This window comes from Notechis scutatus, chromosome Z (assembly GCF_049901735.1).
Source record: "Notechis scutatus isolate UNSWTSFEM ecotype Mainland chromosome Z, rNotScu1.2, whole genome shotgun sequence".
Classification (NCBI taxonomy): Eukaryota; Metazoa; Chordata; class Lepidosauria; order Squamata; family Elapidae; genus Notechis; species Notechis scutatus.
In genome coordinates, this window is record NC_142025.1 from 51,839,992 (window position 1) to 51,858,692 (window position 18,701).

At 33.9% G+C, this 18,701-nt stretch overlaps 1 protein-coding gene across 7 annotated transcripts in view; it reads left to right on the forward strand.

Moving 5' to 3' along the window:
* The window catches only part of LOC113429475 (A-kinase anchor protein 9-like), a 52,080-nt gene that overhangs the window by 13,183 nt on the left and 20,196 nt on the right, over positions 1-18,701 (forward strand). For 5 of the 7 annotated variants that reach the window (XR_015745740.1, XM_087946048.1, XM_087946047.1 and 2 more), the window contains exons 3-5: positions 58-213; positions 12,409-12,600; positions 13,466-15,886. Coding sequence is in view for 4 of the 7 variants with exons in the window: in XM_087946048.1 (XP_087802174.1) it covers positions 58-213; positions 12,409-12,600; positions 13,466-15,886 (2,769 nt within the window). In the remaining 3 variants the exon portion in view is untranslated. Of the gene's footprint in view, positions 1-57; positions 214-12,408; positions 12,601-13,465; positions 15,887-16,385; positions 16,480-18,701 lie in introns of all 7 variants that reach the window. The other 2 variants (XR_015745741.1, XR_015745742.1) reach the window with 1 other exon arrangement.

An 18,701-nucleotide genomic window follows, 5' to 3' on the forward strand; every position in this document is an offset into this window, starting at 1 on the left:
TGAGCTGATACAGAGTTCCTTATAAATGGTATTAATATTCAACCCAACTTTTTCTAGCTGCAGGAATTTGAAACTGCTATCAAAAAAAGAGACAACATTATAACTCAGCTCACTGCTAATCTTCAGCAAGCCAGGATGGAAAAAGATGAAACTATGAGGGAATTTTTGGAACTGACAGAACAAAGTCAAAAACTGCAAATTCAATTTCAGCATGTAAGTACTGATAATATTTTATTAAAAAATATGCCTAAATCATTCCGTTACTGAAGGAAAAATGTTTATATGTTTCTGTCATTTTCTCTACTTTTCCATTAGGCAGACCCATTTTTGAGATAATGGATTTATTTTGATTTTATATATTATTCATTGACTGGATTCATATAAACTTTAACTTTGCAAATGATGCTTTCAGTTCTCTGTCCTATTAATAATGGCTTTTTCATTCTATCCAAATTCCAAAATTTTAGTTTAAGCGAGTTTTTCAAATTAGAATTACAAGCTGAAAACAGGGCTAATGCAGAGAGTTCACAAACAGTTGTTTGGCTATTTCTATAAAATAAAAAGTGCAGTTTGAACAAACTTGAATGGGAGAAGAATGGATAAGACTGTGTCCAGGATTCGATTTACTTATAAATCAGTACATTGAATCTGGTCAGTATATAATAAATCAGGAAACATCAAATACTTCAAAAATAATAACAACAAATATAATATTCCTTAATTTGGCAAGAGAAAGCTTGAACAACATGGTTTTCAAAGCCTTGTGAAATGCAAGAAGGAACTAGTTAAACATATTTCCAGTATGGGAATAGAGAATCAAATTTAGTGAGGTTCCCACTGATCTGTTTATTCAGATCAGTTGGGAACATCTTATTGTCTATATTGGTTTGAGCCATTAGAAAGAATTCTGTGTTTCCCTGAATAAAAAGGGATGTACACATTTCTTTCATGTTCTGAAAGTATCAAAAATAAATGCTATCTGTAGTTATTAATATCAAAAAATTAAGTTTTTTTTTAAGTTCAGTTGATTCATAAATGTAAAATGGCTTGCTGGAAATATTAGAAACATATTTTTCTAAGCTAATATATCAACTGCTTTGGGAGGAATCATGTAAAATTACATTAATTTGCAATGTCTTGGAAATATTGTTTAATAGGTTTTGTTAGGGATAACATTGTTTTACCCTAACTGTTTTGGGTAAAGATAATAAAATGATGAATCATGGTTTGTCAGATAAAGTGTATGTGACTTTAAGCTAAAGGAATGTAATTAAGGGTGCAGCTGTAAAAGTACTATATAAGCAGCAAGGCACTCTCTGGCTCTTACTGGCTGGCTTATTGAAGACTGCATTCTTGCTGGATCGGGGAGGAGAAGAAGTGTTGGATTACTTTGAAGATATTTCTCAACGGAGAGAAGATAAGTTTTGGACAGATTTATTATATGTGTACTGACACTGGATATTCGACACGGACTTTGCAATTAGAGTATCCTCGACAAGACTTGACTGAATTTGGTATATGACTAATGGACTGTTTATAATGACTATGCTATAATTCTTAAATGGAATAAATTATAATTTTGATAGCACAAGCGTATCTGTATTTTTACTGCGTGTTAACTAGAAAACTTATCTCACACATTTACCTGTCTTCCTATCTGCCTTCGCTGCACGTTCTGTTTAGTTTGTTTTCCTTAACACCCGTTGGGGAATGCAGGCTTAACACTGGTTATGGGCCCAGAGAGACTGCAAAGTCAGTTTAACTAGGATAAAAACAGGTTTATGTAAAAAGTGAGATTTTGTGTTGTTACACGTTACAGTAAACAGACAGCTGTGTTTTATCAATTATAGTTTTATATCCATATAGTGAAATATGGCACAAGACAGTCTACAAAGTTTGTCCCTTATATCCAAGCTGGATGGAACAAACTATGTTTCATGGTCTATGAAATGTAGTCTACTTCTACGAAGAGAAGGTCTGTGGAACATAATTGAAAACCCACCAAACGTAGAAGAATGGGATCCTGAAGATGAGGAAGATAGTCAGAAGATAGAAGACTTTAAACAGAAAAATGAACAAGAACTTTGCATCATAGGATTAACATTAACTGATCAGCAGCTTGTTCATATACGCGGAGAGCAAACTGCTGTTGGGTGTTGGCAAAAACTGAGGAGGATTTATGTCAGAGATAACGTTGGTGCTCACATAAATCTAACACGGAAGCTTTTTCGCACGTATCTCCAAAAGAATGGTGATATGCTGAGTCATTTGAATACTATGAAAAGCATTTTTCAAGAACTTCATGAGAAGGAGTTAATTTTCTCTGAGCTACACCAGGTTTACATAATTCTATCTTCATTAGACGAAAGTTTTGATGACTACGTAACTTCCCTTGAAATATTGCCTAAAGAAAGCCTAACTTTAACTGATATCACTGGCAGCTTGAAAGAGATCAGTTAAGGAGGGAGCAACCTCAAAAGGAAAATAATGAATCTCCTACTGCATACGCAATTAAAAAGTGTTTTAATTGTGGGGGAGAGGACATTTTGCAAGATTTTGTAAGAAACCAAAGCGCCAGAATGCAAGCCAGAATGCTGTAAGCCATCAAAGAAGAAATAAGAATTATGAGTTAGCAATGTATAGTAATGGAGTTGTAAAAAATAATCTATGGGTGGTTGACAGTGGTGCGTCCCACTGTATTACAAATGATAACAAAAAATTTGTAAAAATGTCCATGAGTTCACAACATATCTCATTAGCAAACGGATGGAAAATTAAAGCAAAAGGTGAAGGTATAGCTCATTGTTCTAGTATAAATGAGAACATAAAAATGTTATATGTACCTCAACTTAAATTTAATTTGCTTTCAGTTAGAATGTTGGTTAGATTAGGATACATAGTTACCTTTAGGGGAGATACTTGTTTAATTGAAAAAGAAGGTAAGAAAATTACTGCATCTTTAAGAGGTGATTTATATGTGTTAAATGATAATGGTTTAGAGTTGGCTAACACAGTTTATGATAATAAGAAACCTCATGATGAATGTATTCACTTGTTACACCGAAGGTTAGGTCATTTAAATTTTAAAATGATTAAGAGAACTGTTCAACTATCTAAAGGAATAAGTTTAAAACCTTGTAATAAGTATTTGCAATGTTCTGCTTGTAATCAAAACAAAAGCAAAGTTATACCGGCAAATAGAGTTGATGGATTTACTACCAAAGAGCCTTTAGAGGTAGTATTTGCCGATATAATAGGTCCTAAAAAGCCAAGTGTAGGTGGTGCTAGATACATATTAAGCATAATGGACCACTATTCTAGGTATGGTTTCTGTTTTCTAATGAAGAGAAAAACTGAAACGTATACCAATTTCTTTAATTGGTTAAAATTTGCAGAGAGGAAAACTAAAAAGAAATTAGTAACTCTTATAACAGATAATGGTGCGGAATTTACAAATAATAAATTCCAGAATAGACTTAGAATGGCAGGTATTCAACATAAAAAGTCTGCACCATATAGGCCTCAACATAATGCATTTATTGAGAGAAGAGGCCAAACACTGCAATCAATAGGAAGAACAATGTTATCTGATTCTGGATTACCTGACAATTTGTGGGGAGAAGCTATAATGTGTGGTAATCACATATTAAACAATGTTGTTAATTCAACAACAGGTGAATTACCATTCACTCTGTGGCATGGTAGGAAACCTGATTTGAGTTATATTCACACATTTGGTGCACCAGCATGGGTGCATATCCCTACACAACTCAGGCACAAAGGACAACGTAGAGCTAAAAGATTAATTTTTGTTGGATGTCAAGCAAACCATAGATCTTATAGATTCTGGGAACCAGGTACATCTAGAGTATACTGCAGTGCTAGTGCACAATTCCTAGAACATATAGGATGGAATAGATTAGAGCAGGATTCAGATAATGATGTTATTATAGAACACTACAAGAGGCAGAAAGAAAAGACTAGTTATAAGAAAAGTCCAATTAAAGAAGAAATCCATGAAGAGCAAATAGAATCAGATCAAGAGGAGATAATTGATCAAGAAGAGATAGATAGTCAAGAACAGGAAATAAAGGAAAGTCCACCTGTAAGTCCTATTATACCTAGACGCACAACGCGTATAACCAAACCACCTGATAGATATCAGGCAAGTATTGTTTGCCAAGTAAATAAAGTTCCTTCTAGCATAGATGAACTTAAGATGTATCCTGCTAAGGATCAGGAGAATTGGCAAAAGGCAATGGAAAAAGAGTTAAATTCATTAAAGGAAATGAAGGTTTATGAAGAAACCAAATTACCTCCAGGAGAAAAATCTGTTAGGGTTTGAGGATTTAACCCCTAGCAGAGTAGTATTGCAGCAGTAGTCAAGCCAGGAAGCCAAAGGAGAGCGGAAGGGCCCCAGAGTATACACACACTGAACACAAACACTGTTTGTAGTTTAAATAGTTTTTAATCCAGTTAGAGTTTAAGCATTGTCATTCAGTCCATTAAGTCATTCACAGTATTTCCATCCAGTAAGACTCACTAGTATAGTCCAAGTTAAGAGTCCTTGCAATATCTTTATCAGCCGATAAAGATATCTTCTCCTCCTCCGGTTTCACTCTCCAGAGAAACAAACGCTGGATATTCAGCAAACAGTAGCAAACAATAACAGTTCAGTCACAGGCACTCACAGTCAGTAATCACAGTTAGTCGCAGCAGCACACAGTTACAGCCAGTTACAGTCAGCGACAGACAGTAAATCGCAGTAGTTACAGACAGTAAGCAAGCCAGCTTCTAATGCTTCCTTATATTGTAACTTCTAACCGCACCCTTAATCGGCTAATTGCCTGCTGCATTGTGCTTAAAGTGATAAGCACTTAAACCATGATATCTAAGTTTTATATATTTATTCACCCAAACCATATTTGGTATCAATGTTATACCTAACATACTCCCCTTTTGGGTGAAATAAATATATAATACCTTTACAATCTTATCCCATATTTTTCACAACTCTCCTGGTGCTTACTGGCACCTTGGGCTTTAGTAAAATTATCAGCTAAATTGTCCTCCGACATACAGTACTCTAGCTGAATCATCTTACTTCTTACAGATTGTCTCACGTTTAGGTATCTTAGATCTGTATGTTTGCTCCTTGTTTTTACTCCAATATTTGTGGCCATTTGAATTGCTGCCTGATTATCTTCATGTATAATTATAGGATAATCTACAGTTATACCTATATCAATTAACATTTGTTTATACATTATTAACTCTGTACATAACAATGATAAACAGGAGAATTCTGCCTCCATAATAGACAAACTTATATGCTGTTGTCTTATTGACTTCCAGCCTATTAATGTATTACCCAGCATTATGGCTGTTCCTGAAGTCGACTTTCTAGTGTCTCTTTCTGATGCAAAGCTAGCATCTGCATAAGCACTCAAAATTAAATCACCCTTTGGTTCTAAATACAATGAATAATTCATTGTCTTTTTAAGATATCTTAATATCCTCTTAGCTGCATTCCAGTGTCTTTCACATGGTGCAGAATTGAATCTAGCCAACTGATTCACACAGTACGATATATCTGGTCTAGACCAATTACTAATATAACTCAAACTACCAATTAAAGATTGATAAATCACCTTATCAAACTCAGGGCTTTGTACATCAGTGTTGCTAAACTCCTGACTCATTGGAGTCTTAGCTGGCTTACAAAGCTCCATCTTGTAATCTTTTAGTAATTTGCTTATCTTATCTTCCTGAGATATCTTAAAACCTTTCCTTGTTTTCTTTATATTCAAACCGAGATACTTCTTTATCTCCCCTAATTGCTTGATCTTTATTCTCTTTCCTAATGATGATATTATTTTATTTGCTTCATCATTAGTTTCAGTTATCAAAGCAATATCATCTGTGAATAGTAATAATAATGATACTTTCCCATTTGTCTCCCTTTTAAACAGACATGGATCGGCTAAACCAGCTTTAAATCCTATATTGTCTAGTTCCTTTACAATATACTGGTTCCATTCATAGCCTGATTGTTTAAGACCATAGAGGCTTTTCTTTAACAACCAACAATCATTATTATCCTTATTTTCACTTTTAATACCAACAGGTTTATTCATATAAATAGTATGTTTTAATGGGGCGTGCAAGTAAGCAGTTTCCACATCTAGATGGTTAACTATATAGTTTTTACTAGCTGCCCACACTAAAGCTGCTCTCAAGGTTGCTGCCTTAAGACTAGGTGCAAACACCTCATCATAGTCATTAGCATTCTGCCTAAAACCTTGGGCTACTAACCTTGCCTTATGGATTAAATTACCATCCTTATCTATTTTTACCTTAAATATCCATTTGCAGCCAATGGATTTCTTTCCTACAGGTAATTTGGCATTTTCATACACCTTCATATCACTTAATGAATTCAGTTCCTTATTCATTGCTGCATACCATCTTTCTTTTTCCTTATTAGGATACTTTTTAATTTCTTCAACAGAATTAGGAACTTGATTAATCTGGCACACTGTGTTAGCCTGGTACCTATCAGGCGGTCTAGATATACGTGTAGTTCTTCTGGGAATTACAGGGCTTACTGGAGGACTTTGTTGAACTACTACCTGTTCATCATCCTCATCCTGTTCAGCTATTGAATCTGTTTCTTCCTTTATGGGCACTATTTCATCCTGTATTTGTCTCTTTACTTTATTTTTAAAGTTACAGGGATAACTAATGGGATTTCTATAGGATTCAATAATTGCATCTTTATTGGCATCCTGTTCTAATTTCTCCCATCCTTCATGTTCTAGAAATTGGGCACTAGCACTACATAACACTTTAGATGTGCCTTTTTCCCAAAATCTATATGCCCTATGGTTTGCCTGATAACCAACGAAGAAAAATCTTTTAGCTCTATGTTGCCCTTTTTTTCTGAGTTGTGCAGGAATATGCACCCATGCTGGTGCACCAAATGTGTGCAGGTAACTTAGATCAGGTTTCCTGCCATGCCATCTGGTGAATGGAATTTCACCTGTTGTTGTATTAACAACGTTGTTCAATATGTTATTAGCACACATTGTAGCCTCCCCCCACAAAGAATCAGGTAACCCAGAATCATTTAACATTGTTCTAACCATTGCCTGTAGTGTTTGGCCTCTTCTTTCAATAAAAGCGTTATGTTCTGGCCTGTATGGAGCAGACTTCTTATGCTCTATTCCAGCTACCTTAAGTCTGTTCTGGAATTTGTTATTAATAAATTCCGTGCCATTATCTGTCACCAGGGTTATCAGTTTACGTTTAGACTTTCTTTCAGCAAACCTAAGCCAATTGAAAAAATGTTGATATGTTTCAGTTTTGCTTTTCATTAAATAGCAAAACCCATATCTAGAATAATGGTCCATAATGCTCAGTATATATCTAGCACCCCCCATACTGGGTTTCTTTGGACCTATTATGTCTGCAAATACTACTTCTAAAGGTTCTTTTGTTTTGAAACCATTTAGCCTATTTGCAGGCAATACCTTGCTCTTATCTTCACAGCAAACATTACAACGCAAATATTTATCACAAGATTTTAACCTTATTCCTTCAGATAACTCAACTGTACGTTTTAGCATTTTAAAATTTACATGCCCCAAACGCCTATGCAATAAATGGATACATTCATCATGAGGCTTTATATTATTAAATACAGTTTGAGCCTCCCCTTTCTTACTATTATCTAATACATATAATGTTCCATTTAAAGCTGCAGTTACTCTTTTGTTATCTTTTTCAATTATGCAATTATTATTCTTAAAAGTAATTACATAACCTAATTTATCTAATACCCTTACTGAAAGCAAATTAAACTTTAGTTGCGGTACATACAACATTTTTATATCCTGGTTTATGTACGGACAACGTGCAAAACCTTCACCTTTTGCTTTCAGGTTCCAGCCATTTGCAAGTGATATATGTTGAGAACTTGTAGACATTTTTATAAATTTTGTCTTATCTCTTGTGATGCAGTGGGATGCGCCACTGTCAACCACCCATAAATTATTCTTCACATCAGAGTTGCTAATCGTGGCTAGTTCAAATGCTTTCTTTGGCTTTTTTACATTCTGGCTTTTTCTCTTTTTGCAAAACCTTGCCAAATGTCCTCTGCCTCCACAATTAAAACACTTTTTAATTGTGTATGCTGTTGAAGATAAATTCTCTTCTTCCAGGTGCTTTACTTTGCTAATCTGGTTTCTTTCAAGCTTTGAAGATAATTTCTCTTCTTCCTTATCTTCTCTCAGCTCGTCACGCTCACGCCTTCTTCTGGCTTCTTCAAGTAGCCTGCCTGTAATCTCGGTTAATGAGAGGCTTTCTTTTGGCAATACTTCCAACGAAGTCACATAGTCATCATAGCTTTGATCTAATGAAGATAATATTATATAGACTTGTTGCAGTTCATTAAATATAAGCTCTTTTTCTTGCAAATCTTGAAAAATGCTCTTCATACAGTTTAAATGAACTAACATATCTCCATTCCTCTGAAGATGCGTTCGAAAAAGCTTCCGTGTAAGATTTATATGTGCTCCTACACTGTCCCGAACATAAATCTTCCTGAGGTTCTCCCAGCAGTTTGCAGCATTTTCTTCTCCACGAATATGGACAAGCTGCTGATCACAGAGAGTCAGTCCTATGATGCATAAAGCCTGCTCATTCTTCAGTTTAAAGTCTTGTAACTTTTCTTTATCATCATCATCAGCAGGATCCCAGCTACTGACATCTGGTGGGTTTGCTATAATGTCCCACAAACCTTCTCTGCGTAGAAGTAAACTACATTTCATTGACCATGAAACATAGTTTGTTCCATCCAGCCTGGATATCATGGACAGTTGTGACAAATTTACTTGTGCCATTACTCTTCAGATATTTTGACTATTTTAAACTAATTAAAACAGTTTGTTTTTACAGTAATGTGCAACTCACACCAACTCTCTCTGCTATATCCTGGTTAGTTAGACTATGCTGCTGGGCCCATAACCAATGTTAGGGTTTGAGGATTTAACCCCTAGCAGAGTAGTATTGCAGCAGTAGTCAAGCCAGGAAGCCAAAGGAGAGCGGAAGGGCCCCAGAGTATACACACACTGAACACAAACACTGTTTGTAGTTTAAATAGTTTTTAATCCAGTTAGAGTTTAAGCATTGTCATTCAGTCCATTAAGTCATTCACAGTATTTCCATCCAGTAAGACTCACTAGTATAGTCCAAGTTAAGAGTCCTTGCAATATCTTTATCAGCTGATAAAGATATCTTCTCCTCCTCCGGTTTCACTCTCCAGAGAAACAAACGCTGGATATTCAGCAAACAGTAGCAAACAATAACAGTTCAGTCACAGGCACTCACAGTCAGTAATCACAGTTAGTCGCAGCAGCACACAGTTACAGCCAGTTACAGTCAGCGACAGACAGTAAATCGCAGTAGTTACAGACAGTAAGCAAGCCAGCTTCTAATGCTTCCTTATATTGTAACTTCTAACCGCACCCTTAATCGGCTAATTGCCTGCTGCATTGTGCTTAAAGTGATAAGCACTTAAACCATGATATCTAAGTTTTATATATTTATTCACCCAAACCATATTTGGTATCAATGTTATACCTAACAAAATCCATTGGGTACAAATGGATATTCAAAGTAAAGACTGGAAATAATGGGAAAGTAACTTATAAAGCTAGATTAGTAGCACAAGGATTTAACCAAAATATATTTGATTATGATGAGGTATTTGCACAAAATCTTAAGGCTACAACTTTAAGAGCCGCTCTAGTGTGGGCAGCTAAGAATAATTATATAGTTAACCATTTAGACGTAGAAACTGCATATCTGCATGCACCATTGCAGCATACAATATATTTGAAAAAACCAATTGGTATAAAAGATAATAAAGTAAATAGCAATGATTGTTGGAAACTCAAGAAGAGTTTATATGGATTGAAACAATCTGGCTATGAATGGAACCAATATATTGTGAAAGAATTAAACAATATAGGGTTTAAATCTGGTTTAGCAGATCCATGTATGTTTAAAAGAGAATATAATGGAACGGTGTCATTATTGTTATTATTTACAGATGATATTGCTTTGATTACTAAGACCAATAATGAAGCTACTGAGATTATTTCATTATTAGGCAAAAGGATAAAATTAAAACATTTAGGTGAAATTAAAAAGTATCTAGGATTGACAATTAACAAAACCACAAAGGGATTTAAGATATCTCAAGAGGATAAAATTTGCCAATTAATTAAATTGTATAAAATGGAACTTTGTAAGCCTGCAAAGACTTCAATGAGTCAGGAAATTTGCAAAATGGATGCTCAAAGTCCCAAATTTGATAAGACCATATATCAATCTTTGATTGGTAGCTTATCATATATAAGCAATTGGTCTAGGCCAGATATAGCTTATAGTATTAATCAGCTGGCACGATATAATAATGATCCACATCAATGTCATTGGCAAGCATTAAAGAGAATTTTAAGATATCTTAAAGGAACAATGCATCATGCATTGTATCTAGAGCCAAAAGGTGATTTGATTCTTAGTGCCTATGCAGATGCAAGTTTTGCAACTGACATAAATACTAGAAAATCAACATCTGGGATGGTTATATTATTTGGTAAGACTTTAATAGGGTGGAGGTCAATCAGGCAACAGCATATTAGCTTGTCAACGATGGAAGCAGAATTTTCATGTCTGTCATTACTATGCACTGACTTAATTCTGTACAAACAGTTATTATTAGACATGGGTATAACTGTTAAAGAATCTATTATTGTGTACGAGGACAACCAGGCAGCTATACAATTAGCTACTAATATTGCTGTAAAGACTAGATCAAAGCATACTGATTTAAGATACTTAAATGTTAGAGAATCTGTTAAAAATGGTTTAATTAAACTTGAGTACTGCATGACGGAAGAAAATATTGCAGACCAGTTTACAAAAGCTCAAGGGGTTGTAAAATTTAAAGAGAGTTGTGACAATTATGATTTAAAGGTGTAAATGGTTATATTATTGTAATATTTATTATTATTACCCAAAAGGGGAGAATGTTAGGGATAACATTGTTTTACCCTAACTGTTTTGGGTAAAGATAATAAAATGATGAATCATGGTTTGTCAGATAAAGTGTATGTGACTTTAAGCTAAAGGAATGTAATTAAGGGTGCAGCTGTAAAAGTACTATATAAGCAGCAAGGCACTCTCTGGCTCTTACTGGCTGGCTTATTGAAGACTGCATTCTTGCTGGATCGGGGAGGAGAAGAAGTGTTGGATTACTTTGAAGATATTTCTCAACGGAGAGAAGATAAGTTTTGGACAGATTTATTATATGTGTACTGACACTGGATATTCGACATGGACTTTGCAATTAGAGTATCCTCGACAAGACTTGACTGAATTTGGTATATGACTAATGGACTGTTTATAATGACTATGCTATAATTCTTAAATGGAATAAATTATAATTTTGATAGCACAAGCGTATCTGTATTTTTACTGCGTGTTAACTAGAAAACTTATCTCACACATTTACCTGTTTTCCTATCTGCCTTCGCTGCACGTTCTGTTTAGTTTGTTTTCCTTAACACCCGTTGGGGAATGCAGGCTTAACAGGTTTGGTATACCTTATTCTTTAACAGGCTTGGTATTAGATATCTATGTTTAGGTATAATGTTGTTGTTTTTAATGCTTTTATTTATGTGACCATAATAAAAATTGATTGATTGATATATTTTTAACTGATTATATTAGCAACATTCTATTGTGGTTCCAAACCTTTACAGCATAGTAGCATAGCAGGAGAGGGAAGTCGAGCTGCGTGCATGTGCGCTGGCTTGACGCTCGCACAAGTTAAACTTGCACCTGCACTCTGGACTGCATCTTGTGCAAGTCAAGCTGCACACGCGTGTATATGCACAAGTCAGCGATTCATGTGGCCTGTTCTGAAGTAATCCGATAGGGGGCCGCAACCCAGGGGTTGAGGACCTCTATTCTATTGCGTGCATGTATCTGAAAGTATGGCTATTGTTTTTCTCTATCAATTAATCACTGGTGCCCTGACTGAAGCTCTTTTATCTTTTATAATCCCAAAAAGTATATTCAAATAAATTCAGTCTTTTTCGGGATAATTTATTCTGGCCTATGGTTATTACATCAGAGAAGTAAGTTCAGGAGGAAAGGGGACTTATGGGATTGCTAATACACTGCTCTTTACAATATCCCTGAGAATAAGAATGTTTCCTCTTAAAGTTCAAAATACATGCCTTTGTGAAAGAGAAATAAAAATATGTTACTGAGAATGCTTAATTTGGAAGCCACTTTTTCAAACAATGTCTCTTAACACACTGTTCTGTTCATAAGTTGCAGGCAAGTGAAACTTTAAGGAACACTAGTCACAGCAGTACAGCTGCTGACTTACTACAAGCTAGGCAACAGATATTTACCTATCAGCAACAGCTCGAAGAACAAGAACAGCTGTTGAGAGACTATCAGAAGAAAAATGAAGATTTTGAAGTGCAGGTTTCCCTTCTGCAACATAAAATCATGGACATGGTTTGTATTTAAGGCCTGTATATTTTGCTATACTGGAAGTTGTTGTTTAAAAGAGGATTTAAAATGGTACAATTGTTCGTTACTTATAGATACACAATAATATAAAACATGGAATGAGGAGAACTGAATATTTATTTTTGAAGTATGTATATGATTTCTTGCATGAAGCAAGTTTCACTTAGCCAAATTAGCCATGGTTAAAACATACAGTGAGAATATATACAGTACTGCGTAATGTACATCACGGAAAGGACTGTTTTGCTTTTTTATTATTCAGCCAAGTATTTCTGTGGTTTGCATTATTCTGTGGTTTAATCATGTTAAAGTTTTTGTAAAATATTTTTGGCACCTGCCAAATAATATTTTACAAGAATTATGAAAAAAAGCAACAAACAAGAGATATTTTTTTGAGGTGGTATCTATTATGCTAATCAGTTTATGGAGATTACATGTGGCAAGAATAAGTTTATGGTTTGTTTTTTTTAACCTCTTATTCTGTTAATTTCTTAGCTGGGAAACATGATTAGACTAGGCAAAAATAAATTGGGCTGGTATGTCATGGAGATTTGATTTAAAATACGTTTTGAGAATAAGATTATCACATGAAAGTATAATGTAATTTGTTTGAGTATATAAAGTATTATCAAACAGAACAGTTACTTTTTTAAACCCAGTTCTACAATTTAATGTACTGTTTGAATCGAAATCCTGTGCTCATTTTATTGACTTTTTTAATGTGTTCTAAAAATCAATAGTTTATTTTTATAGTAATATAAAATAAAACTAAAGAAATCTGAGATATATGAAAATACAACACATTAGAAATTTTATAATAAATAAAATAAGAGAATTGTTTTTATTATAGGGAAAATGGAAAGATGAAGAAGATTGTTCTACAAAGAAGAAAATGCATGAACAACAAACAACTATTGAACAACTGGAAGCAAAATATATAGAACATGAAGAAAATATATTTCTGTATCTGAAAAAATTATCAATTGCTGAAAAATCTCTACAGGAATTAAAAGAAGAGAATTTTCAAAAGATTCAAGAGCTGGGTAATGTGAAGCTTGAACTAACAACCTCTAAACAAAAAGAAAGGCAATGTTCTGATGAAATAAAGCAGTTAATGGGAACTGTGGAAGAACTGCAAAAGCGATTTCACAAAGATAACCAATATGATGAGTACGATATCAAAGAAAAAATGGAACTGGAAGTCCAAAGGAAACTTGCAGACCTGAGGGCAGAATTAGAAGAAATGCATGGCCAACAGATTGTACAACTGAAGCAAGAATTAATCAGAGAACGTTCAGCAGAAATTGAAAAGCTCCTTGCCCAACAAAAAGCAGATTTAGAGAATGTATGCTCTGTTAACATTAATGAAGACAAAATGCACTTAATGGATACTGCAATTAATCAGCTGAATCAGATGGTTCAGGATGCTAATTATCAAAAAGAAAAAATAAAACAAGAATTATCCAAACAGGTTGAGCTATTATCCTTGGAAAAATCTTCTTTTCAAAATCAAGTGGAAGATCTTTCTCAAGAACTGAGCTTTGCAAGAGAACAGATCCAAAGAGTTAAGAAGACTATAAATGAAAAAGAATCCAAATTGCAGGAAGTAGATACTTTAAAAATCAGTATTGGAGATCTAAAAGCTCAACTTGCTTCAGCCTCAGAGATCAGGAAAGAACTAGAAATGAAACATGAGGCAGAAATTACAAACTACAAAATAAAACTTGAAATGCTGGAAAAAGAAAAGGATGCTGTTTTGGATAGGATGGCAGAATCTCAAGAAGCAGAACTAGAGAGATTGAGGACTCAGCTTTTATTCAGTCATGAAGAAGAATTATCAAAAATGAAAGATGATTTACAAATGAGACACAAAATAAATATTGAAAATCTTAAAGATAATATGACTATGCAAGCTAAACAGCAATTAGTTGATTTGCAAAATGAAATGAACAAAAAAATAGAAGCTATGCAGTTTGAAAATGACAACTTAGTAAAAAATCAGAATGAACTCACATTAGAAATAGCAAGACTAAAAGATTTACCTCCGCCTACAGTAAATACTAACTCGGAAGAAATGATGCTTCTGGTAAATAACCTCCAGAAAGAGATAGAAGTTCTTAGACAAGAAGAAAAGAAAAAATGTATACTTGAACAGGAAATTCAGGAGTTGCAACTTAAAACAGAATTATTTGAGAAACAAATGAAAGAGCAAGCACATTGTCTTCAAGAAAAGTATTTATTGGTTGAAGCACAAAATAACATTCTTGAAGGTGAAAATAAGGCTCTGCAAGACAAATTAAACAAATGCACAATTAGGAATGTGGAAGGGAACTTGATTTTAACTAGTAATAATTCCAATTCAGAGGATTTTGATTTACAAAACAGAATAGACAAATTAATAGCTGAAAATGAAAAACTTGTGCAACAAGACATCAAACAAAAAGAAGAGATTGATACACTAAAAAACTCTTTTTCATTTGCTGAAATAAATTTTAATCATAATTACCAAGAGCTCCAAGAAAATTATACTTCTCTTTTAAAGATAAAATTGGATTTAGAAGAAAGCAAGGTCAAGAATGAAACTGAATATAAAACCAAACTCCAGACTTTGATGGAAAAGATTCAGCATTTACAGGGAGATTTTCCTGTTGGGTTGGAAACTCAAAGAACAGTTGTTCACAGTAAGAGACAAAAAGTCTTTAAAATTTTTGGGGAAGTTATAGAAAAAGACACAACTGAACTTATGGAAAAACTAGAGCTCTCTCAGCATGAGAATTTAGAACTTTCATTAAGACTTTCTGATATTTCTGAACAGTTAAAAGCAAAGCATCATCAAATCTGCCAATTAAATGAAGAGATTATGCACCTAAAACAAGATAAAGAACACATTTCAACAAGGTGCAAAGAACTAGAATTTGTAGTTAGTCACAAATTGAAGGAGAATATGAATTCTTTTGCGCAGGAAACCGAAAATTGCAGTGGAGAACTAGCCAAAGACCAACCTTCAGTTAAAGAACCTGGAAACTTTGTTTCTGACTTCAGTCAGAAATTTGATAGATCAATAGGAGAAAAAGAAGAAAAATTAATACCAAGTTTGGCTCACAGCATTCCAGTGGAAGAGATACTTCAACAAAAACTGAGCCCAGAACAAGAATCAGTGTTGGATAACTTTAATCAAATGCCTAAAATAACAGGAGACTGTGTATATATGGATTTTGTGCAAAGGGAAAACAAGCTAAAGGAACAGCTGGATATGTTGAAAACTGAACAGGTATGGATTAACATATATGAATTCATGAATATATGCATTTCTGTATGCTTTCTCTGTAGGCTAATATGTAATAATAAGGACTTATTATATAAGGGCTTTCTCTTGAGGATGTACAGTTATGTATCTATTTGACATGATTTTCCTTGAATGTGTGAAATTTATTCACAGGTATTTTGAGCAAATCAGTCAATAACTTTGAAACAGAAACACAGAAAACTGATGTCAGAAAAAAACCTTATCCACTAAACCACCTAGTGGTTAAACCCTATCCTCTACAACTTTTTATGAGCTCATTATATTATGTGGAACTATATCATGTTTTGCTAAAATTTAGATAGGTCTATGCAATAGTGGTAAATATTTGTAGCTCGGGTGTAGGATGAGGGGACAAGTTCATTCTCCGAGCTTGTGGGTTGGTTTCTGAACATTTCATGCCAAGCTAGGTAACATCTTCAACAGAGTTTAGGGGGATGCAATATCAGTGTTCTTCTATTTATAGGGACTTCAGGTGTGGGTGTGTCAAGGGTCTTGTGATGGGTCAGCTGTGAGTCATCAGTCATGTGATGGGTCTTGTGATAAGGAGACTACATCAGGTCAGAGTCATTGGGTGGTGAACTGCTGGTGGGAGGAGGATTGCATGGGTTTGTAGAGGGCCAATGCTGGCTCTGGTTAGATAAGCTATGTCCACAATGCCACTTTCATCCAAACATTTGTGACGTATTTTAAAAGATTTAGTTTTTTAGTTTAATTTGATATGATCTGCCCTCATCTGCCCCTGAGTCTGCTTTGGATTTTTTTCCAGGAGTGATTCTATTAACTTCATTACTACATATATTAAGCTCAAAAGCCTATAGTTTCCAACTTCTTCCCTAACCTTTTTCTTGTGGATGAGTACAACATTAGCTGTTAACCAGTCCTGGGGAACTTCACCTTTTAGAAGATACTGGTTAATCAGATCAGCTAATGATCCAGTGAGCACACCTAGAAGTTCCCCCAGGAGATGGGTACTAATCAGACCCATTATTTTCCTTAAGTTTTCAGCAGACAGCTCTCTCCCATCTTCACCTCTAAAAACCCTGGAAAACATCCTAAACTGCTAGGACTAGTATGATATTCCAACCTGTTTTTATTATTGGAATCTATTTCTGAAAAGACTGAGCAAAATTATTCGTTAAGATGGTTTTGCCAGGTGCTAATAAATTTTTTACATATTTTTCATGATCAATTTCAGGTAAATGATAAAATAACCTGGATTTATCAAGATATATTTGCTTGTTACCCAAAAAGCATCTAGAATATTATTTTATTTTATTTTATAGGGTGATGTAAACATAAGATTTCAAAGACTTTAAACATATCTATTTATCTGGAAAAATAGAATATATAGTTTCAATACCAAATGTTTCGTAGGCTTTGAAGAATTTAGTTGGAAATCTCTATTGTGTTCCTTCTTATATGGTCTGATATTCTTAACAGGACATAACGGATACTAAAAATACTTTAGTTTATTACTGAATGTAATATAAGATTTGAATATAAATTAGATCTTTCAAATTTTTTAAAATGTTAATTTGAATGTGAAGGAATATTTAAATGTTTAAGAACTAAGATTAACAGTGATTAAATGTTACTCTGATTAATAATTGGAAAGATATTAGTGGAAAAAGAAAAGGAAAAACCAGTTGTTCAGTATGACAGAAAGACAAGTCAGTCTGCAAGCCACCTGCTTTTACCAGGTGTTTAAAAATTATTAGAGGCTTAATTATTTGGAGAAATGAAGGTAGAAATGCAGAACATTCTCTTCCAGAAAACTTCCAAAACAGGCTGAAAATATTTAGTTCATCTTTCCAATGACATATGTACCATTGTACCTTTAAAAATTAAGAAAATAATTATTATTTTAACATCAGTCTCTAGACTGAGATATAATCATCTACTCTTTTTTTTTTTTGAAAACAATTTTATTGATTTTCTACAAACAAACAAGACAAACAAAACATTAAAACATCAACTCTCTTATGTACGTACAGTGTGTCGGTTGGTTCATCAGTTTTGTGCATTCATTTCGTAGTCTCAATTACAGTTATATTACATAACAACTCATATTGTCAATCCAAACTTATATATCCTAATATCGCTATTAATAAATCATTTGACTATACTTTTAATCATTCATGCTTTATGAGATAACAATACTTTAAACAGTTTATTCTATAACAAATCATATAATCATCCTAAAAACACTTTATAGATATAATGTCAAATAACATAAGCAAAAGAAAAAATAAATGTATTCCTTGCTATCTAACTTTCTAAATATTCTATTATCGTATTTTGTCATCTAGCCACTGATAAAAAAGATCCCAAATTTCATAAAATTGTTTATCCTCTTGCTCTCTAATTTCAAATGTCAATCTACTCATCTCAGCACATTCCAATATTTTCTTAATAATTTCTTCCTGTGATGGTATTTTCTCATTCTTCCAGTTTTTAGCAAATACAATCCTAGCCGCTGTTAACACATTTACAATCAGATATTTCAAATCTTTACTATATGTATCTGGTAAGATTCCCAATAAAAAGAAAACTCCGGTTTCAAATCTATACGTTTCTTTGTCATTTTTTCCAACCACATGTGAATTTTAGTCCAATATTTTTTAGCGTCCTCACAAGTCCACCACATATGGTAATATGAGCCAGGTATCTGATGACATTTACAGCATTTTTCAGATTTGTTCTTGAACATTCTTGCTATTTTTGTCGGGGGAAAGTGCCACCTGTAAAACATCTTATACAAATTTTCCTTATATGCTGT